The sequence below is a fragment of the Photinus pyralis genome, unplaced genomic scaffold (assembly GCF_008802855.1).
Source record: "Photinus pyralis isolate 1611_PpyrPB1 unplaced genomic scaffold, Ppyr1.3 Ppyr1.4_LG1, whole genome shotgun sequence".
NCBI classification, from domain to species: domain Eukaryota; kingdom Metazoa; phylum Arthropoda; class Insecta; order Coleoptera; family Lampyridae; genus Photinus; species Photinus pyralis.
The window spans coordinates 3,620,529-3,645,607 of record NW_022170249.1 but is presented as its reverse complement, the minus strand read 5'-3'; the positions used below and the strand labels follow the sequence as shown (position 1 = coordinate 3,645,607).

General features: G+C 35.9%; 1 protein-coding gene and 1 long non-coding RNA gene across 2 annotated transcripts; both read right to left on the bottom strand.

Moving 5' to 3' along the window:
• Nucleotides 1-1,715: 1,715 nt before the first annotated feature.
• On the bottom strand, nucleotides 1,716-3,134 carry LOC116169536. Its single transcript, XR_004144989.1, has 3 exons — nucleotides 2,861-3,134; nucleotides 2,624-2,802; nucleotides 1,716-2,067 (listed from the first exon to the last, which is right to left on the bottom strand). It is a non-coding gene; the product is annotated as an uncharacterized LOC116169536 (long non-coding RNA).
• A 19,962-nt stretch (nucleotides 3,135-23,096) lies between these two features.
• Nucleotides 23,097-24,018, bottom strand: LOC116158872. The gene is made up of 2 exons (XM_031471726.1): nucleotides 23,790-24,018; nucleotides 23,097-23,740 (listed from the first exon to the last, which is right to left on the bottom strand). Exons 1-2 carry the CDS (start codon nucleotides 24,012-24,014, stop codon nucleotides 23,120-23,122), a joined length of 846 nt encoding a protein of 281 aa, XP_031327586.1. The 5' UTR covers nucleotides 24,015-24,018; the 3' UTR covers nucleotides 23,097-23,119.
• Between the last annotated feature and the right edge of the window lie 1,061 nt (nucleotides 24,019-25,079).

Below are 25,079 nucleotides of genomic sequence, written 5' to 3'. Positions count from 1 at the left end.
ACAACGACACTTGTATTTAGTAATATTTTTGTGTTATAAATTTCTTTGTTGTTATCTTGTTGCTTTAACTCTACTACGAACATAGGTAGGGGTTTCGAAACAAACCCGACAATTTTTCGTAACATTTTTAAAAATGAAATCGAATGTTTTAAAGACCATCTAGTAATTTTCACAGATGGATCAAAAAACAATATTGGTACTGGAGCTGCGATAACTGTAGACACTATAAGTCATTCATGGACTCTACCACGATGCTGTTCCATTTTCACAGCAGAACTATTTGCCATTTGGCAGGCATTACTTCTATTCTCTTTTTCAAACAAAATCAAATGCGTCGTCTGTACAGATTCCTTAAGTGCCATAACTGCTATTGAAGATATATTCTCTATAAATGAATATGTTAAGCGTATCCTATGTCTCAATACGTACTTACAAACTTTAAATAAAAGTGCCGTATTACTATGGACTCCTGCACATGTTGACATTTTGGGTAATGAACGAGCAGATGCCGCTGCTAATGCTGCAGCAAACATGGTAAATGCGACAGATAGATACTGGCATCCCAACAACGATAGATGACCAGATAAAAGAAATTCATAAAATCACCGTAAATCTATGGCAGAAGGAATGGGACAGGGAGGAATCAAATTTAAAAATTGTTAAACCAAATATTGGAGTTTCTGCGCTAAAATGTAAACAGAAGAGGCGAGATCAAGTGGTGCTTACGAGATTACGAATTGGTCACACTAAATTGACCCATCAATATCTGCTTACGGGACAAAATCGGCCGATTTGCGATACCTGTAATGTCCGATTGACTGTAAAGCATGTTTTGCTAGAATGCAGAAAATTTAGTGCAGCAAGAACTAACATTACAATACCAACAAGTATACAAGATGCCTTGCGCACGAAGTATTTTAAAAAAACGCTCATGTACTTAAAAAATATTGATCTATATAAAGAAATTTGAAGATGTATATACTTACCGGCGTGATATTATTTTCATGTTATAACAGTACTGTGAAATATAGAAGTCCGTGTAAACAGGCAAATGGCCTTAGCAGTCGACGCCTGTATAAATAATAATAAAAAAATATATATATTATGTCCGAGTAAACAGTTTTACGGAGGAGCGTTCAAGTTGGAAGAATTTAGGTTAAGGTTCAAATTATTTGTTCACTATTTTTTGAATAAGTATAAATGACGACCACTGTATAAAAATAAAAAAAAACAGTGTAGTTGCATGCAATAAATTGTACCAGTGTAGACAGCAATGCCTTTTTAATTGAGCATCAAAAAATGAGTCATGAAAATGCAGCAACAAAAACTGCAGCATCGAAATGCATAAATGGGGAAAATCGATCCACCACAGACCATCTACTTGTTCTTGAACACGCCATCCAGGAAGCGTTCCGAAAAATGGAACACCTTGCATCTGTCTTCTTTGATATCATAGGAGCGCATGATACGAGTACAACAAGGAAGCACGGTATACTGGAAAATATTTATAACCCTGCTTGTAGTAACTCAAGTCCAGCCGAGAAACGACTGTGCAACTCAAAAACAAAATTCAAAACTCCTGCCAAACCGAGTTGCTTGAGGATGTATGTGTGTCGCTGTAAGCATCGATCAGCATAAATAAAACAAAAGAAAATGGGGGTTTTGAAATTTAATTAAAAACGTTAGAACAAAAACAATCCAATTCAAACCAGGGTTGCCCTCTCTTAATCACACGAGATAGCCTTAGGCTCTTTATTGATTACAAGGAAGGGAAAAGAGCTATTGAAAACCTTCCAGGATATATACTTGCTTACTTTTTCATCTCTTTTCCAATTTGCATTTAACAACTTTACATTGTAATACATAGTATTTCAACTCGGCTTCCCACCTGCACGACAACATCGGAGAATTCTATCTCCCTCGGGAATTCATTTCCATCGTAATTATAATTTTACACCGATACTTAAAATATTGTGCCACCATTGCCACCGTCTTCCACGAAAATTAACGTATTTATTACTACTGTTATGTAACGGATCCCAATATTCACACCAGGGGTCACGGTACCTACGAATAATACACAATATCGTACTTGAATTCTGAAATCACCTTCACAAAATCTCCCAAATACCCTAACCTATCTAACCACCCTGTATATGAATCTCTATAATGAAAGCGTATGGAAAATTCCCCTTTAAATACATAGGTATCAAATACGCCCTAAATTGAATTAACACCCTGTGTACCACTCCCAAAACCTCCCCTTAACAAGCAAGAAAATCCACCCAGTAGGTAACTCGTGAAGGCACGCTAACATTAGCCACGCTACATGGAAATTTCCCACAAGCACCCTGTATTCTATGCTAATGAGAGAATTACAAAGTGGGAAATAAAGGATACATTTATCTAGATTTGCGCATCAAGCACTCTGCATATCACTGCTGCCCTCCAACTTCGTCCTTGCACCATTTGAATTAGAGCACTGATAAAACATTTGCAGTTTACAGTGGCGTGACTTGCATTTTTTTCTCCATAAATTAAATGCATAAAAGCGGGGAAAATTCAAATTTAAAAATGCCAGATACCATAACATCGCAACCTAATAATCTAAGGGGCAACTTACCGCTCATAATTAAGTCTTTCCTGTTGAATAGACGGTTTCGTGTTAGGGCAGGAGATTTGCTTTTCGAGCTCAAAGTACAGGGGAACAGAACAGAGTACAACGCTGTTATAAGGTATTGCATTGGGGCGTTTCCTACAAGTCCTGCGGATAGTCTAAATTGGGCATCGGTAGTTCCGCTCCTAGACAACAGAAGAAAGCAGTTAATGCCTAATTATATTATAAAGATCAAGTCATTACCGTTTCATCCAAATAATGTGCGGTTTAACGCTGACCTGGTCTTATATCGAGCACGTCCAACCATCACGCGACCTTCTTATGTGAGATTTTGGGAACATTTTGAACGGCAGAATATAGCTCTACCCGTAATGTTACAAGCAAATATGTTAGATTTTGAACCATGGATGATGCCTGTCATTAGATTAAGGAAAGATCTGGTAAGACATAAAAAGGAAATCACCGACAATGATACCTACATACCGGAGTTCCAAACCATTTGTAATCACTTTGTATTGTACTGTCAGTCAGTATTAGAATTAGTATTAGTTTTAGTATTAGTGTTAGTATTAGTATTAGTGTTAGTGTTAGTGTTAGTATTAGTATTAGCAGTATTGTATTGTCAGTATTAAAATTAGTATTAGTTTTAGTATTAGTGTTAGTATTAGTATTAGTGTTAGTGTTAGTATTCGTATTAGCAATAAGACAAGCATTAGCATTAGCATTAGCTTTAACTTAAGCATTAGCACTAGCATTAGCATTAGCGGTAGCATTAGCATTAGCATCAGCATCAGCATGACCATTATCATCATCATCATCATTGTCATCATCATCATCATTAGCAGCAGCAGCAGCAGCAGCATCAGTATCAGAATCAGCATTAGGATCAGCATCAGCACTAGCATTAGCATTTGCGTTTGCGTTAGCATTAGCTTTGGCATTAGCTTTAGTATTAGCATTAGCAGTAGCATTAGCATTAGTCGTATTGGTAGTATTATTGGTGGTATTAGTGGTGGTAGTACTGTTAGTAGTTATACTAGGATTATTAGTACTAGTAGTATTAGTAAAATTGGGAATATTTGTGGTAGTATTAGTGGTATTACTGGTATAAGTCGTATTAGTAGTATTATAGCATTATTAGTAGTATTAGTAGTATTATAGTGGTATTAGTGGTACCTATTACTGGTGTAAGTCGTATTAGTAGTATTAGCACTTACTTAGCTGGACCGTAAACTGTACGAAACTGGAAATAAACAATTCAATACAATTAGTAGTATTATAGTGGTATTAGTGGTATTAGTAGTATTAGTACTCGTAGTATTAGCAGTATTAGTAGTATTAGCAATACTTACGAATCTACATTGATAAATGATTAAAGTACGACACACACATAAATGACATGTAGTAAATCTCGTAGTAAATTAAAAAGAACGGGAGGATGTTTATACATGCTAAGTAAAATCGTAGTTACGAAAACGTTTTGTAGTTTATAAATCACTCCTTGTGACGCATATACGGTATGGAATTCAAGTTTGTGGATCAGCAGAAGCGTACACATAAAGAAATTGGAAAACCTGCAACATAAAATGATAAAATTAATACACAAAGTAATAAAAATAAACGAGAATTAATAATAAATTGTGACACATTAACACCAACAAATTACAACAAGATCATCTTACAATGTTCCATGCTTCTTCAACAAATATGGACAAAAAACAATTAAGTGTATAATTCCATCACTTTTTAATTCGTGTCCGGACTCCATACAAGAAATTACATTATTAAGTGAATTCAAGAATTCAGGCTACAAATAGAGACAATGTGTGAAGTGTTAAAATAAAATAAAATACTTACAATTAAACGAAACGCATCCATGTAATGCATGTAGATTTTGTTTTCAATATTATACCGAACTCCAACGGCGCTATAAAATGCTAAAGGAAGTAGAAATAATATTACACAATGTAATCATATATGAAAAGGCACCAGCAGACTTTGTTAGACCTTAAACTGTCTGTACATGTAAAATAAACATTCGTAGTATTAGCAGAATTAGTAATACTAACAGTATCATCAGTGTTAGCAGTGTTAGTAGTGTTGGCAGTGTTGGCAGTGTTAGCAGTATTAGCAGTATTAGTAGTAGTATTAGCAGTATTAGTAGTAGTATTAGCATAATTAGTAGTATTGGCGGTATTATCAGTGTTAGTAGTGTTGGCAGTTTTACCAGTATTAGTAATGGTAGTATTGGCAGTATTATCATGGTAGTATTGGCAGTATTAGTAGTAGTGTGGCAGTATTATCAGTGTTAGTAGTGTTGGCACAGTTAGTAGTGTTAACAGTGTTTGGAGTATTACTATTAGTAGTATCAATCAAGTGTATAATTTCATCACTCTTTAATTCGTTACCGGACTACATAGAACAAATTACATTATTACCTAAGTGAATTCAAGAAAGTAGTGAAAATTTGGCTACGAACATAAAAACAATGTGTGAAGTGTTAAAATAAAATACTTACCTACTTAGTATTCGAAACTCATCCATGCAATGTATTTAGGTCTTGTTTTCAATATTGCACCGAACTCCAACGGCACTAGAAAATGCTAAAATAATTAGTAGATGTAATATTACACAATGTATATAAGAAGGTACCAACAGACAAGTCTGTAGACTTCGTTGGACCTTAAACTATCGGGACGTGTAAATAAATATTTCAAACATTAGCAGTATTATCAGTGTTAGTAGTGTTGGCAGCGGTGGCAGTATGTTGGCAGTATTAGTATTAGTATATCATTCGTAATATTAGCAGAATTGGTAGAGTAGTATTAGCAATATTATCCCTATTAGCAGTGTTAGGAGGGTTAGCAGTATTAGTATTAGTATAACATTCGTAGTATTCGCAGTATTATCAGTTTTAGTAGTGTTGGCAGTGTTAGCATTATTAGCAGTATTATCAGTGTTAGCAGTGTTGGTAGTGTTAGCAGTATTAGTATTAGTATATCATTCGTAATATTAGCTGAATTGGTAGAGTAATATTAGCAGTATTATCAGTGCAGTGTTAGTAGGGTTAGCAGTATTAGTATTAGTATAACATTCGCAGTATTTGCATAATTAGTAGTATTAGCAGTATTATCAGTGTTATTAGTGTTAGCAGTGTTAGTAGTGTTGGCAGTGTTAGCATTATTAGCAGGATTAGCATATTTAGCAGTATTAGCAGTATTAGCAGTATTATCAGTATTAGCAGTGTTGGTAGTGTTGGCAGTGTTAGCAGTATTAGTATTAGTATTAGTATATCATTCGTAATATTAGCAGAATTGGTAGAGTAATATTAGCAGTATTATAACTATTAGTAGAGTTAGCAGGGTTAGCAGTATTAGTATAACATTCGTAGTATTAGCATAATTAGTAGTATTGGCAGTATTAGTATGGCAGTATGGTAGTATTCGCAGTATTATCAGTGTTAGTAGCATTAGCAGTCTTAGTAGTGGTTGGCAGTGTTAGCAGTGTTAGACAGTGTTGGTAGTGTTGGCAGTGTTAGCAGTATTAGTATTAGGATATCATTCGTAATATTAGCAATATTATCACTATTAGCAGTGTTAGCAGGGTTAGCAGGGTTAGCAGTGTTAGTATTAGTATAATATTCGTAGTATTAGCATAATTAGTAGTATTAGTGTTAACAGTGTTAGCATTGTTGGTAGTGTTGGCAGTGTTAGCAGTATTAGTATTAGCATAATTAGTTGTATTAACAGTATTATCAGTGTTAGTAGCATTAGCAGTGTTAGTAGTCTTTGGCAGTGTTAGCAGTGTTAGACAGTGTTGGTAGTGTTGGCAGCGCTAGCAGTATTAGTATTAGGATATCATTCGTAATATTAGCAGTATTATCACTATTAGCAGTGTTAGCAGGGTCAGCAGTGTTAGTATTAGTATAATATTCGTAGTATTAGCATAATTAGTAGTATTAGTGTTAACAGTGTTAGCATTGTTGGTAGTGTTGGCAGTGTTAGCAGTATTAGTATTAGCATAATTAGTTGTATTAACAGTATTATCAGTGTTAGTAGCATTAGCAGTGTTAGTAGTCTTTGGCAGTGTTAGCAGTGTTAGACAGTGTTGGTAGTGTTGGCAGCGCTAGCAGTATTAGTATTAGGATATCATTCGTAATATTAGCAGTATTATCACTATTAGCAGTGTTAGCAGGGTCAGCAGTGTTAGTATTAGTATAATATTCGTAGTATTAGCATAATTAGTAGTATTAGTGTTAACAGTGTTAGCATTGTTGGTAGTGTTGGCAGTGTTAGCAGTATTAGTATTAGCATAATTAGTTGTATTAACAGTATTATCAGTGTTAGTAGCATTAGCAGTGTTAGTAGTCTTTGGCAGTGTTAGCAGTGTTAGACAGTGTTGGTAGTGTTGGCAGCGCTAGCAGTATTAGTATTAGGATATCATTCGTAATATTAGCAGTATTATCACTATTAGCAGTGTTAGCAGGGTCAGCAGTGTTAGTATTAGTATAATATTCGCAGTATTAGCATAATTAGTTGTATTAGTGTTAACAGTGTTAGCATTGTTGGTAGTGTTGGCAGTGAAATGAAATGAAATTATTAGTATTAATTCCAGCAAAGCGTATTGCATATAAATCACGAGCATCAGCATAGACTACATCGTATCCTGAATGTTTTCGGTTACTTTTAATGTAGCCATGTGCAAATTGTGTGCAAGATTGCATTTTTCAAAGAGATGCACCAATGCGGACGAACCGACGGTAAAGATGTAAAAGGTTGCACATATGGGACACTTTGTGAGTAAAGTTGTGCGGTTTTCCACGACCTATAAAAAAGATTAATTATTTCATTGAAAATTACGATGAATAACCAACCAGAACCCAACCCCAAAGAAAACTAAAAGATCGTTTATTGATCGTTAATTCCATAGTAGGTTGTTAAAGCTCTTTCAAGCTCTGCGAATTGTAAATCGTACATTTTCCATTTAACCATTTAAGAATTCACCAACAACTTCGTTTCAACAAAAAAACTTTGATTACAAGAACATACGGTAAATTTTATAGTAGAAGCAGGACTTAATGTGTAACGGATGTTTCCATTTTGACAGTTCATTACCTGTAAAAGAGACCATTTAAAGAATTACACGCCAAATCAACAGCAAATTTATTTGAGGGAGTCACATTTTTATACTGCCTACCTCAATGAAGACGAAGGAAAATCGGTAAAGTTTATATACCTATTGCGTACGTCAAATTAAACTTCTTTTATCAACCGTTATATCATCTTCAAATGCTTATAAATTAAATTTTAAAAATTCATTTCGCGTGAAATGATGTTTTAATCGGGAGATTCACAGATGTGTGTAGCTGGTGGAGCGGTACGCAGAATGCTTTGGTGGGATTACACACGCCATTAAATTCTGCCCATCGTAAAATTAAATTATTTCTGCGATTCCTCGCTACGGAGTGACGAGGTAATATCTTATGCCTGGCTGCATTGCGATTTAGACACACCATTTTGTTCTTGTTTTAAGGACCTCATATACAACGAAATTATTGCAGAATGTAATTTTCCGTTTCATCGATTTTATACATTTTATCTTGACGTTTTTATGATTATTATCTATAGAGAAAAAAACGTTGTAGCGACGTATTATTACTACTGAATCACGTTGCTTTGACATATTTATGCCGGTTTATTTCATAATTAAATTTAAGGTATATTTATGAGACTATAAATAACTTTTCTTTCGAATGGCTCTAGCTTTGTAGCTTATAAATACAGACACCTACACGTATCACAATTATCTATCGATAGGCAGTTTTTTGGCGGATTTATCAACAAATACCTACGCTATGGTGGCATAACATAAGTACTTATACCTACAACGCAAATTGTTAACCTATACAAAATACATGTTACACTGTAACTTATTGTAACAAACGTAGTGTAGGTATTATTTTGATTCAAAAAAGTGTCGAATTCATTTCTTGATAAAGTCTAAAGTATTTATACTGCTGTGTTTAGTTAGTTAAAGTAGGGATTTAGTTTTTGCTGTGTTTTATAACAGATTCCAGTGAAGTGGGGCCTATCTTCTTTATTGAAAGAGTTGGGCTGATCATCTCATTCGCCGTTCATGCGACTGGCACAAATAATATGGTACAAGTATTTACACATAAAATAAATTAAATTAAACACCAAGCAACCGGAAACAGGCAACTGCTAACAGGCAAAAAGCTCCCCGTAACTGACAACAAGTAAACGGCAACTGGGCATCAGACAATCGGCATCCGGTAACAAGCAACAGGCAACTGGTAACTGGCAACGGGCAAAAGGAAGCAGGTAACAGGCAGATCAAATTAATGTTAAATAAGATAATGGATCTTGCGCATCCATTTGGCCTACATTATTAACGAGCTCCTTGCGAGTTTATAATTTTACTATGCCTGACCGTCTGTCCGTTCGTTAGCACGATATCTCGATAACGAATAGACTAATTACGATGAAATTTTGCAGGTGAATTCTTTATCAAATTTAATACCAAAAGTTGAGTCTAATTGATTCAATGTGCACAGTGCCGTTTTCGCATCACGACTATTTATGAACAGAATCGCAAACTTTTTTTTATGAAAGTATTTAAATGAAATGTAATACATAGGGACTTGAAAAGCAAAAGTAACGTAATGTAAAATTTTTTTCTACTCACCAGCAACTACGACTTGAAAAGGAGGGGGGGGGGGGCTAAAAATCAAACATCAAAGCCAAAAGTTAAAAAAAAGGAAAAACTGCGGTGTAATGCAACACATTGTTACACCCGGTTTATATTCAATCTCTTCTCTGTTTCCGTTTACATAGTGAATCGGATCAGTTTTACAAATATACAATGGTTTTACTCACACGCGAAACATTCAAGTAGTCGTACCTAGATAATAGGTCTTACTCTCTCACTGCTAATAGCCATGTTCTCAGTTAGCAGTAATTCGTAGATCTGCATTTCTGCACAGCATTATAATGGTTACAGCAACCCTCACTACTTATTAATTGTAGCCGTATCTGCTCTCCAATTTTCAACCCAGTTTTAACAATGGAATAAACAATCATTCAGCATCTGTGCCATAGCGCCGTAAATGGTCCTTTCCTACCGGTCTGCATTCTTTCGTACTAAATGTACCATTGGTCATGTTTCGCTGGCAGAAAATATAGAGCCGATAGATTTCAAATTGACACACATTATACTATTATCAAAGAGTAACCTTACTCTTTGCTATTATATAGAATCTCACTTCCATTTGACATAGATACTGTTCGATATTGTTGCGCCATCTCACGACCACCAACTCAAAGACATACCGACATAACATATACATAGTTAAAAGGAATCTTAAATTTGATCCAAGTATAACAATATGCCTAGCGGCGCATATATTAGAAATGGCACATTATGTTTACACATAATTCTGTTTTCGGATCGAACTAGAGAGCGTTTAGGTTGGAAGTGGCTTTCTCTTAGTGTTGGCTTTTGAATGTTAGCCGAGTGCATAAGTGGTTTTTAATTTTACCCGAATACAATACGTTATTTCTACACGAGCCTCATTTACGGGGCGTGGGCAATAATTAAACGTGAGCATGAAATCTGCAATGCAGGCTTAACAGCAAACCTTTGTCGTAGAAATGTCACATTGTTTAATCCCGTCCATATATAACTTCGGATTTTCATTTTCAAATGAGTGTTAGAGTGGAATGAATAACTTATTCAACGCTGTTAGGTAGCTATTCTACCTACGGTAACGAACAACGACCCCGTAACATATAATATGTTTTACGATGGAGAGGGTGTTTAGCTCGGTGGTGATATTGTACAGAGAATATTGAAATACAAGCAGAACGTGATGAACCCTTGTATGTGTACGTGTTTCATAGATAATTTAAATATGTGCTTATTTATATTCACATCTTGTCATTCGATATTACAAATAATCCTCACACACTGATGATTGGCGGAAAATAATTGGAAAATGCTATTATTTCATCTTGCTCCGATTATAGCGTTTTGATGTAACCGCTTTCGAACACTTGTCCAAAGATTCCGTTTTAATATTGCAATATTTACATGTACCAGTGTAAAACCTTTAATCGATGTTCGATGGTTCACGTAATGTGTGCGTAGTACTGCTTGGTTTGCTACATTAACACTTAATTATGTTAAATATAGTGGGATCGGAATATAACAACACGAATGTGTTATAATTTTTTACCAATCTAAGACGTTTAATTGATTAAAATTTCATTCAAGCGAACGACTCTCGGTATAAATTTAACGCCCGAGTCGTCACCATCCCCATCATCGTCTACGCCGCTGACTTTTTGATAATAATTAATTGAAAGAATTTGACTGCTAGATAAAGCGAGACCGCGCAAACGTCCCAATAAGAAAATAATAATTAGGGTGGATTATCAACAATGGGGTCTGACAATCTTGGAATCCTATCTCCTATAAATTAATCACCTTGTTTAATGAATTTTGAAAATAAAATGTATTTGCTTTTTTCGTCCAAAGCAAACAATACCCACAGAAGAACAATCAAAATTACAATAGCGGTGGTTTGAAAATACACAACTTAATTAATTTTATTTTAATAATTATTATGAATGGTAGTAGGTACCATCAATGACCAATTGCACACAGGAATATTATAATTCCAAAATAATAAATTGACCGTTATATTTATCAAGGCTAGCAATGGAGGAAGGTAATGCTGCAGAACACGAAAGGTTCGGGTTACTTTAAATTAACGGGAGATCAAAAATGAGTTGCTGTCGAGTCGCCTTTGGAAGTTTAAGTTAAATACGATTTCCCATGTAAACAAAAATTTCAAAGGTCACTCGACAGCAACCCATTTTTGATCGCATGTTATTGTAATTACCTACATTGGGTGCATGCACCAGAACCAAATGCGTTTGCGCTTTGATTACGTTTTCCAACAGAAACTGCGTAGGCGTTGGTGAACGATTTTTATTTTCCGTTCCCGGTTACTTTATTTTGGTAACCCTAACCTTACATTTTAAAATGACAAGGATTAAGTATTTTTGTTTTTCTTTTTATATATTATATTAACCGGATCGGCGCACATGGGTCATACACAGTTAGTTTAAAATTATTTTTTAACTAAATAAATAAATATATAATGTAAGATGTAAATAAGAAAATCAGTGAGATATGATGTTGAACGAGTAATAGTAATCTATTTAGTAACTATGAACTTTTTTTTTCAATCACCGTCACCAAGTAGGATATCCTGTGGAAGTCTGGATTTTAGTCTAACGTTTTGTGATCGTTGACCAAGTGCGTAGTAAATTGAACCCGGACAGTTTCTCAGATCATGAAAGAATTTTCTTGTTGTGGTTCTTATGAATGCACTAATTGGAGAAATATCGAGTTCACGGCTGACTTGAGCATTACGCACAAACCAGGGGGCATCGGTAGCTATTCTTAACACCTTGTTTTGGGCCGTTTACAACTTACGCAGGTGAGTGTTTGGTGCGGTCCCCCAAATCGGACAAGCATACATCAGGGCTGATCTCAGGATTGATTTGTAGATTAATACCGCACATTCGATTTTCAGTGGTGAGCTCTTATTTAGTATAGGGTATAGCAATCTTAATTTATGATGTGCGTCGTTCAACTTTAGGTTTACCTATATGTATTCCCCATGTTAGTCTGTGGTCCAAGTGTACGCCAAGGTATTTAACAGCTTGATCCTTGCGATTCCACGGTATTTGCCTGCCATTGATTTGAATGCATCTTGGATTGCTGTACCTTTTTAATGTGAAGATTTTTGTGACACATTTCGTTTCGTGAGTAGTAGGTTCCATCGGTTACTAATTTCATCTACGGCTTGTTGAAGAGTCCCGATGGCTGAATCCAAACCAGAACTGTGTGTTACTATGGCTGTATCATCAGCAAACATCGAAAGAGAACAATTTACTGGGACAGGAATATCGTAAGTATAAATGTTGAAGAGTAAAGGGCCAAGTACAGACCCCTGCGGCACACCTGCTCTAATACTCTTGAGGTTTGAAAGTGTTGAATTGATTCTGGTAGAGTACGTTCTATCACATAGAAAGGAAGATATAATGTTGATGATGTAGTTTGGAAATTCAAGTTCTAGCATTTTATGTAATAAGCCCGCATGCCAAACCTTGTCGAATGCCTGTGCGACGTCTAAAAATATTGCAGCAGTATATTGCTTGCTTTCAAAGCCTTGAACTATACTTTCTGTGATTCGAAGAAGCTGATGGCTAGTAGAGTACGTACTTGGAGCGAAATCCGAATTGGAACTCTGGAAGTATATTCTGTTGTCTTAGGTAATCATCGATGCGGGCACGAACAACTTTCTCTAACAATTTAGAGATTGTACTCAACATGTTACAAGGTACGTATTTATTATGTAATTATCCCAGTTTGCATTAAAACAAACGTCTGTAGATCGATGATTTTTTTAAACAGGACCCATGATACGAGCTATACATGGAATCCTCCCATCTTCATTCATAGGTGCGTTCGATTTTCCGTTTCAGAAGTAATCAGAGCGTAGAAAGTAAAAGGTCACGTGATCACGGGTACAATTTAATAACTGTACAATAAATGAACAGAATGAAGCAGATAGAGGGTGAACATAATCTCTAAATGTTATACATCTTAAGCTCAAACGTTCGGAGCAGTATTGGATAACAAAAAAATGCTTTTGACTGTAATCCTGCATGAGGGTGCAAATTTGTTATTTTTTGACAGTGAGTCAAATACTAAATTATGTGTAGAAATATTTATTGAACACGCTAATGGTGTCCAAATTATCTTGATGAAACAAAAAATAGTCAATCAGAGAAGACCCAAAAGACTTACGGTTACAAGTCATAAGTATTGGCCCTTCAGGCATTAATTAATTAACCACAGTATCGCTGAGTTTAGGTGCATGGATTTCCATTTTTGTTACAGGGTCGTCTTGCTACAGGAGATCTCTCTACAGCGACAAAGTTTTTTTTATACGTACCTCAAATGTTACATTTAGCTGATCATATTCAAACAGCGAAGTATCGTTTCGTTGCTAGGGGCAGAGAAGCGGAAAACAGGCAGAGAAATTTTACTTCTCTGCCTCCTTTCCAATTCTCTGCCTCTTTTGATTTCTATGCCTGTGTTGACTAGCCGTTTATATACAAGAATTTCCAACATACTAATAAAAAACAATTTTGTGTTTACCACGAACGAGTGAGATCCGTCGGAATAAAACTTCAGACTTGTCGGCGAAAACTCACTTCTCGTCCTTGGTATAGTATATTTCATTAGGAGTCCGGAAAGCAGGCTTTTTCCGTGCGCGCGTGGCAAATTCTCGTGTGAGGCGTAGCCGAACACGGGAAGTCATGCAAGCACGGAAAAAGGATTTCTGGACGTGTAATGAACGATATTTTTTATTATACTTCTTTTAAATCAATAACATAAAAAACAACAAACTCGCTAACATTTTTATTTTGTAACAGTTATAGAACATGCGTTTTCATGGTTACTCTCAAATCATTTCAAAAGCGATTTGTTTAATTAGTTTATTTCAGATAAGGTTGACGAAACGTCAAAAAATGTCACAAATTCTCAAAGAAGTTTATCTAAATATACAAACATCTACGAATTAAAACGCAAAATACTTATATATGAAACATTACAACGCATAAGTATAGATTTTCTGAAAATTAGTTTACTTCCCTGTAAATTTGTATTTTAAACCAATATTTTGGGTATTTATATTCAGCGCACGGAAAGAATCAAAGGGACCGGGAAAAGTTTTTCCGTGCGCTAGCCTGGAAAAGGACAGATACCATTATTTCTAATACAGGTGTAAATAAGGTGATTTCAATGAAGTACAATAAAAAACAGTTTACGATTTATACAAGGTAAGATTGTTACGATTATACAGGGTGATTCCTATAGTACCTGCCACCGTTTGGGAGCGTATAGGTGGTGCCTAGGGGAGTATTTTGATATAGGACACTTGGGGTCGGAAATCTAAAATAAGGGCGCCAGAACCAAATTTATCTTCTGGAATTTCACGCCTGTATGTAGGCAACCCAACCGACCGACGTTTCGCGCGGAGCGTTGCAGAGCGAGTTAGCGCGAGGAAGCGACATGGGAGGGAAGGAGGGAAAACGACAGTCAAAAGCAATAACGTTTACAAGTGTTCAACGTGGCCACCGTTGTTCTCAATGCACTTCCTACATCTAGCCAACTATTATTATACTATTGCCATAGTGTTTATTCACTTGATACGCGTCGTTGCAGACGGGATTTCGTGGGTTTAAACAAAATTCTGATCAAGTGTCAGCCACACATCGCCGCCTGAGATCGCTCCGTGTGCACCGCCGGCCGGTTGGGTTGCCTACCTACAGGCGCGAAATTCCAGAAGGTAAATTTGGCTCTGGCACCCTTATTTTAGATTTCCGACCCCAAGTGTCCTATATCAAAATACTCCCCTACGCACCACCTACAGCTCCCAAACCTCCCAAACGGTGGCAGGTACTATAGGAATCACCCTGTATGTGAATACCTACTTGTGCTTCCTGTATCGAAACAAATTTTGATCGTATTTCATTGTGCGTTTGGGAACGTTTTGTTATTGATACAGTCAATTAATTACTACTCAACGATTCTCGATTGGGAGTTTGGTAAATTTGGTAATTTTAATCGCACAGTAAATTTATTAAGAGTTTTGAGTCACGTAATTAATAATTTTGAATATTTGGGGGAATATTTTGTATCTATTTGTGGGATACGCGATCCAATTGTGGCCACAGTTTTATTTTACGATTTGATATTTAGAATAAATCAGTATTTCTTTTGGTACCTGAATTGATTTTACTGTTATTACCCCCGAATCTTCTCAATTTCATAGGGGGGGGAGTTAAGATAGAAATTGAGTGGTACTCAACCCTATATATACAACATCGAATGCCCAGAACGAACTACTGCTGTGGAAGATCTCAAGCTTTTATTTTATTTTCTAAACCTGAGGTATTTGGACGTTTATGCGGCATATCTGTCTACTGAGTACTGCTTTATCTCTCATGAGATGGGGTTTTTGGAGTTTACTCCTTTTACCTACTCTCTTTTGTAATAAAAAAAAATGATGCGGTGTTAACACTTTTCTGGTGCACCAATAAACGAACGCTTTAGAGCAACAAGAGTTGTCTGAAAACGCATTAAGAACACACCTCATAATTAAATTATTTGATTTATCTTTTACAACATTTTTAAAATGCAAAAATGCTGACTTTTTTTATGCAATGTGCTATTTATTATAGAATTTTTGGTCTTGGTACGTACTTGTAACTTACTCCATTTTCGGGCGTTTATACAAATGTGCATGCCTTACAATTTGGTTTGTAATTTTCAGCGAATTTAAATTATAATTAAAAAAGACTACCTACTGCTTGTAGGTACACAGTTTTACAATTAGCAATTCGTTCAGTAAACATGCAAAGCGCAAACGGTTTACTTTCATTTACCTAATTAAAGTTCTTAGCATGCCCATCCAAAATAGTATATTGAAAGACAAGTGTTACAATGCGACCTATTGTAATACGACTATCTAGATAGATAGGAGTATTACAATAAAGCATTGTAACACGCGTTTTTCATACTATTTTTTCTATTTCGGTGCTTTAATTTAATTTAAAAAAATCATTATCAGAAACTATAGGGAACATTAGAACTAACATGTTTTATGTTGGGAACACTTTTTATGCCGTTAAGTTTTAGGTTGGCAGCGTAGTAAGACTGACATTTTGAAGTTCAAATATGCAAGTACCCAACGAAGTACCTACTTGTACTAACTAGTAACTGCCAACTTAAGAGATGAGTTACCAAAAAAAACGACTATAATCACTATCTTTGTACAACTGTTTTCGGCCGAAAACAGTTGTACAAAATCATCATTGTGACACCGAAATAGAAAAATATGTTTGTAATTTGTATATAGGTACTTACGTGTATTTAGTATTTGCTATGTATAAGATGGAACCTTGAAACGCCTTGATGTGGATTAGAAAATTTCTCAAACTCTTATCTTCAACAGGTATTGTGATCGGCCGTAGGTTACGTATTGATATTGATAAGTGGACTGCATTCTCGCCAAACAGATGTACGAATTTAATTGATCGCAACGATTTTGTCCTGTTTGTTAATTCTTGATATGGACAATATTAAATGGCCCAAAAACCATTCATCGAAAATAAATTTCATTGAAGCATATGCTAAAAAAAACCTAAAAAGTAAACTGAGAATTTGAAAACTTATTGAAAAAACACCTACCTTTCATTCAAAGGGTTATAATAAATGGCCGTTGTCCGTGGTTCTTTATTGACTTGCAGTTTCTACGCTTAAATCCCAAAAATTTGGAATATACATAATGTAATTACCTATGTAAAATAATTAATCCAGATCCTGCAATTAACCAACAACTTCGGAGAAACACCATTAGCAATGATGCGTTTATTTACGATTAATAATTCTTGTGAAGAAAATTTAAACTGCCAGCTTTTACGATTATTTTCGTAATGATAGGGTGGTTTACCGAAATTTATAAGAGCGAACATAATCGGTATAGATCGTGCAAAACCGTAACGTTTGAAATAAATATATAACACAGTGGGCCGGTTGTTACAAGTTTATCTTAAACTGAGTTTAAAATTACTCACGATGGTTAATTAACTGTTGAACCATAATTTATAGTTTAACGTTAAACTTAGATTAAGTAGAGGATTTAACTAATCGGACCCAAGCGACCTTTTAGCGCGCTAAACCGACGAAAGTCAAACCTCAAATGTCAAAGGGAGGTTCGAAATTTTTGGTATTTTATTTTTACTAAAATTGAGAGAGCTTGTTATTAAAAAACAATTTAAAAAATGTTAGCGTATAATATTGATACTTTCCTTCCCTGAAAGCATTTCAAAATCAATCGAGGATTGGCGAGAGCCGAGATAAAAGAAAACGTATTTGAACGCGAGACTCGACTGCGTGACGTCACTCGTCAGTAGCAGTCACATTAATTGCCGCTGTCTGGCAGAGTAGGTATACGAAGTCACATAAACTGGGACCAATTTATTTATCGTGTGCACAATGCTGCAAGATTATCAAAAAGCTGAATTGCGAATTTTACCGGCCATGTGAATGTGGAAATGGAGTTTTTGGCTAAAATCGCAATTTAAAAGAACCTCACTCAGAGCAGCGGCGTTAAAGTAGGCATATACATCTGCAAAATCTTTGCGAATTTAATTTTTGCTATTAGTACCTATAGCGATTTTAAACAACGCAAATAAACATTTTTTCTCCAACCACCTGAATAAGACGCTATTTTGTGACAGTGTTCGCTACGTAAAATTGGCGTTTTGCGGATTAATCGCAATCACCATGGCAACTGTACAAAAAGTGGATACTTTTGGTCCTAGTACCAAAAAGAAATTGACCTTGAAAGTTGGCCAATTAAAAAATTACAATCACGGAGATATGTGACATTGACATCGTTTTACATTGCAGGTTGTAAGATAGTTCTATACATACAAATCAAATATTTTTGCATATTCAATGCAAATGCTGTTACCTATACGTATTGTACATGTATTGAAAATGATTTACGCTCGCTATTTTTATTTAAACCATGTGTAACGTAATTTACATATTCGGTGAACGTAATTTTAATACTAATACAACCCGCCGTCGCGCGTAACGCCATCTACTTCGGACCCATTGCACTATTATCTGTCATTTTGAATTCAAAATTTGAAAAAGTTAATTGCAATTAATTTTAATTAAAAAACTGTATGGTAAGTTTTTTATTTCAATACAAAATATAACAATATTAATTTTGTATACAATAGAAATGACTGAAACTGATAGCGACATGGATTGCACTCCGCCAGAGATTATAGAAACGGCAGAACATGCTACCTTAGATTTGCTCCCTACAAAGTCGCGAGAGGTGTGAAGAAAGAAGTAATAAGAATGAATAGGTTATAAGTTAACCTAAAAACTAGAGTGGCATGACACGTGGGACAAGAAAGCAGAAGTTCTCAAACTAGTAGAAACTGTGAATTGAATCTAAATTCGAATATAATTTAAAGTAAAGGGGGTTGGAGAAAAAATTTTATGTTTTATTCGTACAAAAAATGCGTTTTCGGGACTCGGAAGGTTGCTGGACTCCGCTAACGCGTCGTCCAGCAACTATCTTCCTCGTCCCAAAAACTGACATTTTTTGTACTAATGAAACAAATAACTATTTTGTAAACATCTCTTCCTCCTTTTCGGCAACCGCTTCCTCTGGGTAGCGCCGTTGTTTAAATACTTTGTTTGAGAGTATATCTGTGACGTACACTGTATTACTATGTGATATGTAGTTTGACGTAACACGTGACAGAAGTGAGAAACGACAGATGGTAGGTAGCGAACCGTTCTGCAAGTCAGGAGTGCCCTATAAGCGCTGCTTGTGTGTACAAATGAAGCGCTTCAGTCTGGTGAACGCACCCATTGTAAATTGTTTTTGGTAACTTTTCATCTCTAAGTTGGCAGTTCGTCAACGTCAAATTATCAGATGTCAAATCAAGTGGCTCTTCGTAAGAGTGGTTTCCGAGACTACTTTTTCTATTTGCAACTTGGCTTTTGTTCTTTTCAATTTTAACTTCAATTTTACAATGGGGGCATCCCGGCTTCATTTTTTATTTCTGATTTACAAAGTACATTAAAAATAAAAAGACCCGTGTGTTCTCAATTTTTATTTATGAGTAAAATAAACCCAAAATAAATTATTGGAAAGCTGTGTTTTAGTCCGAATTTGAAACGCTTCAGTCTAAATACGTCACAAGCCTACAACCAATCACGTAGAAGTGAGCCGGCAACCTTGTGCGAGGATCTGGCGTTTGTCGGATTTGACGTTTTAAGAGGCATGTTTAACTGCTTCTAACGCCAAAGTAAACGACAAGTGACAAGTGCCTGTGACAGGTGACAAGTTACAAGTGACATTCTCCTGCAACATTGCCAATTCGTTATGTCATCTAAATGGTTCTAGGAGCTGATTGGTCGGGTTTATTACGTCACAGAGCCCGCCACAATCATATCGTTTTGAATAAACCCTTAAAACCGCACATGTTCATTATTATTTTGCTAATCAGCCATTATTTTTAAATAAACTTTCACTGTCCAAAAAAATGTTTTATGGTTTCAGGTACACGTTTATTAAACTAGAACTACGGAATTCAACTATACTGTAAACCCCCATTGACTATCTACTTTCGCGCACTAATGCTTGAAAATTCAACGAAATTATCTATTTAGTGCAGCGGATCATAAGCTAATAAGTAATGCCTCTTTGGTAATGCGATGGAAAAGTAAAAAAGAAAATATAAATACACTTTACATCATCCCCCGTACTATAATGGCAAAAATAAATCTAAAATTTCGTTTATAAATTGACCTCAATCAACGTGCTGACATCTCGGCTGCCATCTATTAGAAATTTTGTCCAGCTTGTTAAAGAACCAAGGCGCGGCGCCGGCGATGACGCAAAGTTCTAGCTTAACCTCACTTATTGCACAGCTGACCGCTCTTTCCTTCTCTAAGCAGCTTACTTATTGCTCCTTATGAACCCGTATTTCTTTGTATAAATCTTGTAATTAAAAAGGAGAAGGCTAGGCAGTAATGATTTAATAAACAAAATAACGAGTAAGTATCAAGGTTAATAGAGAAAGTAGGTTGCCTCGTAATAAACGTTCAGTATTAAAATACGCGAATGACGTCAGCCAGAATCCCATTTTGTCCACATTATAGAAATTAATATTATTAACGCAACAACAACAGAGTAAGTTAAAAAAATGCAAAATGGATCTAAATGGTACTTTACATGGATGTGAATTGCATAGAAAGAAACATGCTAGCGAAATATTAAACGCACTTAATTAATTACATTAATTCATCTTCATAAAGATACTGCATTTTGTTATACCAAGGTGCCACTTGGTACAGCTGTTCCTTAGAGCCATTTTTTAAAAAACTAAATATGGCCTAGAGACGAGATCTGGCCCTGGGTGTCGATTTCGTATGGTTTTAACCCGAGGAATCCAATGGTAGCGCCAGAAATGTAATCAATCCGGATACAGGAAGTCCGTGAAAAGCCGCCATTTTTAGAAAATGACAGACTTTTGATCGAATTATATTTCTAAGGCACACCGGGTCGTGTAAGGTGTCTAGACTTATGTTCTTGGGGTCCGGGAATTCATTTATGGTAACAAAAATAACCTATCGGAACTGCATGAGAAGCTTCCCTACTGCATTTTTTGAAGACGTCGGTCGCGGTGAAACCCAAGATATTCCAAAGTTTTAATATAAATATAAACTTATAATATTTTATTTAATAAAAATACATACCTTAACAAAACATAAGATATATTAAAACATGGGGTAAAAAATTTATAAGCCTATGAAGAATCACCAAGTACATCGCTGACCTCCTCTGAGATTGCGTTATCACCACTGAAAAGGAATTTCACATACCGTGTGAATATTTTAAAACTGATAGGCAATTAACATGGGAAAAACGTTTTTTGCAGATCGTTGCTCCACATGTTAACTTAGAGCGTTTGTAATAACACCAATCAAAAGAAGATTTTTTAGCGCATTTTTGCAAAAAATTTTTTTTGTAAAAAGTAGCTTTTAATCTCACTTTGGCTGGCTGGCTGGCTGGCTGGCTGGTCGGCTGGCTGGCTGGCTGGCTGGCAGTAAATGCGCGCCCGTAGAAAAACGCTTGTAAAAAGACAAGGAGTGTACATGTAACTATCGGGGCCGTGTAATTAAGAACGTTAGGGATGGGGCTACAAGATTTGGAGTCGACGACATCTGGACGCCATCCCCGAGCGTATTATACTAACCTGGAGATTTTTCAGTTTTTATCTATCTTCTTCTACAGTTTTTCTCCGATTGTTTTCAAATTGGTGTCGTCGGGAAGATCTTGTCAACGCGCACAACTCCTGCGTCGCGGAATTTTGTTTTTTTTTTCCTAGGGGCGACATAAACCACCTTTTGCGCGGCGCGCTTCGAGGGGTAGACGACTTTGGGCGCCCAAAAGTTTCTTACAGCGCGAATCGCGGTCTCTCTTTCTCGTGTCACTAATAGAAGGTCGAGCTATGTGAAGTACCCAAAAGTTGAATACGATTTTATGCCGGGATTTTAGCGAAATCTACCAAAATGTGAATTACGAATGAACGGGACGTCGGAACTGTGTATCGACAAAGGGAATGTGGTAACCCCCGACGAGATCTTACTGATGGTGGAGTCGAAACTTCAAATCCGAATTGTTGCGGGTGATCAGAAGTGGGTGTCGACAAAGGGAATATGGTAACCCCCAAAGGATTTTAATGATGGTGGAGTCAAAACTTCAAACGCGAATTGCGAGTGCACGGTAAGTGAGAAAATGGTACCGACAAAGTGAACGTGGTGAACGTGGTAGCTTTCGGCAAGATCTTATTGATGGTGGAGTCAATATTGGCTAATAAAACACTGATCTGCCACACAAAAATGCGCTGAAGTCCCTTCGATCTCACACGAGGACTTTGATCATTTTTTTCATCTAATGATATACGATTTCAGGTGTATTTCTCATTATTTTATCAAAAATTCGATAATAATCCAATTAGCAAAATCATGTTAAGGCATGGAAATTTCCTAAAGAATTGAAATACCTAGGTTTTCACACAGACGGAATGGGACGCTCATTAAAATGCACGGAAAACAAATCTCGCGTACTAGAGTAACTGTAAACATTGTTTATTATAAATACTTTTTCCTCATGTGAACCGCATTTTACAAAAAAATTACTGTCAGTTGTCATAAACTGATATTGATTTCGACGTTTGAATCTGCTTTTTGTCTTACTAGTCATGATTTTGGTAAGTGGATTTATTGCCGAAGTTTTGATAAAATAGTGAGAAATACACCTGAAAATTTTTTCTATGTTTCGCATTTATAATGTCGTTGTTCTGATTCGGATTATGATGATAGAATGAACTTCATTCTAGCACGATTTTTGGTAACTTTTCCATTCTAACACGATTTTTGGAGGCTTTTTTTGTTTAGGAATTGGTATCCCTGTTATGTGTGACAGCCAACAAAACGTCAGCACAAGAGTACGCTTTATACTTTGTATGCTCGTGTTCTGTGGTAAAGTTAAAGTTGGTTACTTTTTTTCACACTAATATCAATGTTTATTCATTAAACAAAGCTCATATAAAAGGAAAAATGCACACGCATTACGATTTATTATTAAATTACACCAATAAAGTCATTAAACAAGTTTGCATAAACGATTTCTTAAAAATGTGCTAAAATGAAATTATCTAACCTCAACCTAACTTTCGTTCTTAAAAGAACAATTGTTATAAATTTTAACAGTCACCGTGGAATGTTCACCTGCATTTATAGTAATTCCGGGGACATTTTGTAACGAGTTAACAGTGGTGGATTCGAGGGTGGATTGTTCTCCGCTAGTAACAGTACATGGTTTCGTGGAGGGTCCAGCTTGTTTGGATTGAGTAGTCGAAACCGAAAGTAACTCTGCGACTTCAATTCTTTTTTTTTAGATTGATCAACGTAACCCTCTGCTGTTGAGGAACTTTTCCACCCACCATGTTGCTTCAGTGTCATTATATCTGCACCATTGTTCGCCAAGTGTGATGCTGATGATCGGCGAAAGCAATGCCCGGAATATTCATCGCAGTTCCGCAACTTGAGATATCTTGCAATAATTCGGGGCATCTCGCCTATTTTGTTCAAACCAATTGGTTGCACCGTGCAACGTCCTTGTCGATAAAATATGAAAAACCGTTTGTGGGTTATATGTACAGGTCTTAAGCAAGCATACTCCTTGATTAAGCCTATCCACATTGCATTTGTAATTGCAAATAGCCTTGGACGTTTAGTTTTGGTTTTTGGTACCGTCACAAAAATTGAATCGGACTTGTAGTCTATATCATCCGTAAGCAAATTTTTTAGTTCCTCCCGCCTGCATGCTCCGGAATAACCAATTATTAGAATTACCTATAAATGTATCAGTGTGTAATTGTTGATTGAAAATTAATAAAATTACCTTCGCTGCCAAATACTCTGTGTTGGGTGCTTCATTAATGAATCTTTCTAATTCAGGATATTGTAATATTTTAAACTTCTTTGCCTCATATCCAACTGATTTTCGTCTTAATAATGCCTGCAGTTTCATAAATTTAGAAATATCAATATTCTCTCGAACATTCAACATAGATCGGAGCATCGAGTAATTCTTCCACAACGTAGAACTTTTGTAGCTCTTGCTCATTATTGTAAAGAATGCTAACAAAACATTTTCGCGTATCACTGTCACGTTTTGTGCGCCACACCAATCTTTAAATTTTAGGTATTCTTTTTCATACTCTCCTTTTGATTTTGTCGGTAACAGATTATCGACCGCTTCTTCGGCTATTAAGTGTAGTTCTGGCGGAGTAGATGAAAAGGTTGTCTCAGACATTGCAAATTTTACCTTCGTGTATCTATTTTCAGGCGCAATAACGAAAAATGTTAAAATTTAGAGAGACTAATTTAAACATTTGAAAGATGTACGCAGTGCTGCCAACTTTATTTTGACGCGGCAATATTTCTATTTTAAACTAAATACATACTTTTTTATAAATAATAATTAAGGGCTCAACATAGAAAATAGTATAAAACGTTCGTTGCAGAAGGCCTTCTATCACTCGTTCATTCGAACCTTCGTCGCACTCAGGTTCGAAACTTGAATTCGTGCTAGAATAGGCCGCCTTCTGCAACTTATGTTTTAATATACTATTGCTTACTTAGAAATCCAATGAAATTTGTATATTTGAGGTCATGTGATCAAAAATATCCAATTACAGCAACATTACACTGATAACAGATCCCATGGGCTGTTTTCACTTCGTTGCTATAGATACGCATGCATGTCAATTTTGAAGTTTCACATAAATTAATATAAATTCAACATGTCACGATTTGGTTGCGATAATGATGAGAAGATAAACGAAATTATCGAGTCAAATACACCCAGAAATACTGTATACAGTAAGAAATTTGTTTGGAAAGCTTTTATGGACTTTTGCAGTATTAGAAATTATGAATTAGATGGAAGCCGAACGGTGGAAGAATTGGCGTCAATTTTAAAAGATTGGGCCGTGAATATGAGAAGAAAAGATGGTATGCAGTTTAAAGAAGCTACGGTCAAAACTATGTGGAATGTAACAAGTAAGCTTTTACAAGAAAAGTATTTTAAGGAAAGTAATGTTATAATTGACCCGTTTAAAAGTGTTGTATTTCAACAAGCGCGAGCGGCCCGCGATTGTGCACGGCGAAAACTGCAGTCTGATCCTAC

Excerpts from the sequence above, each read along its gene's own strand:
- LOC116158872 (XM_031471726.1), bottom strand. The coding sequence starts at position 24,014 with ATGAGCAAGAGCTACAAAAGTTCTACGTTGTGGAAGAATTACTCGATG. Across the intron at positions 23,741-23,789 it reads CAGAGTATTTGGCAGCGAAG|GTAATTCTAATAATTGGTTA; the intron begins GTAATTTTATTA and ends ATACATTTATAG.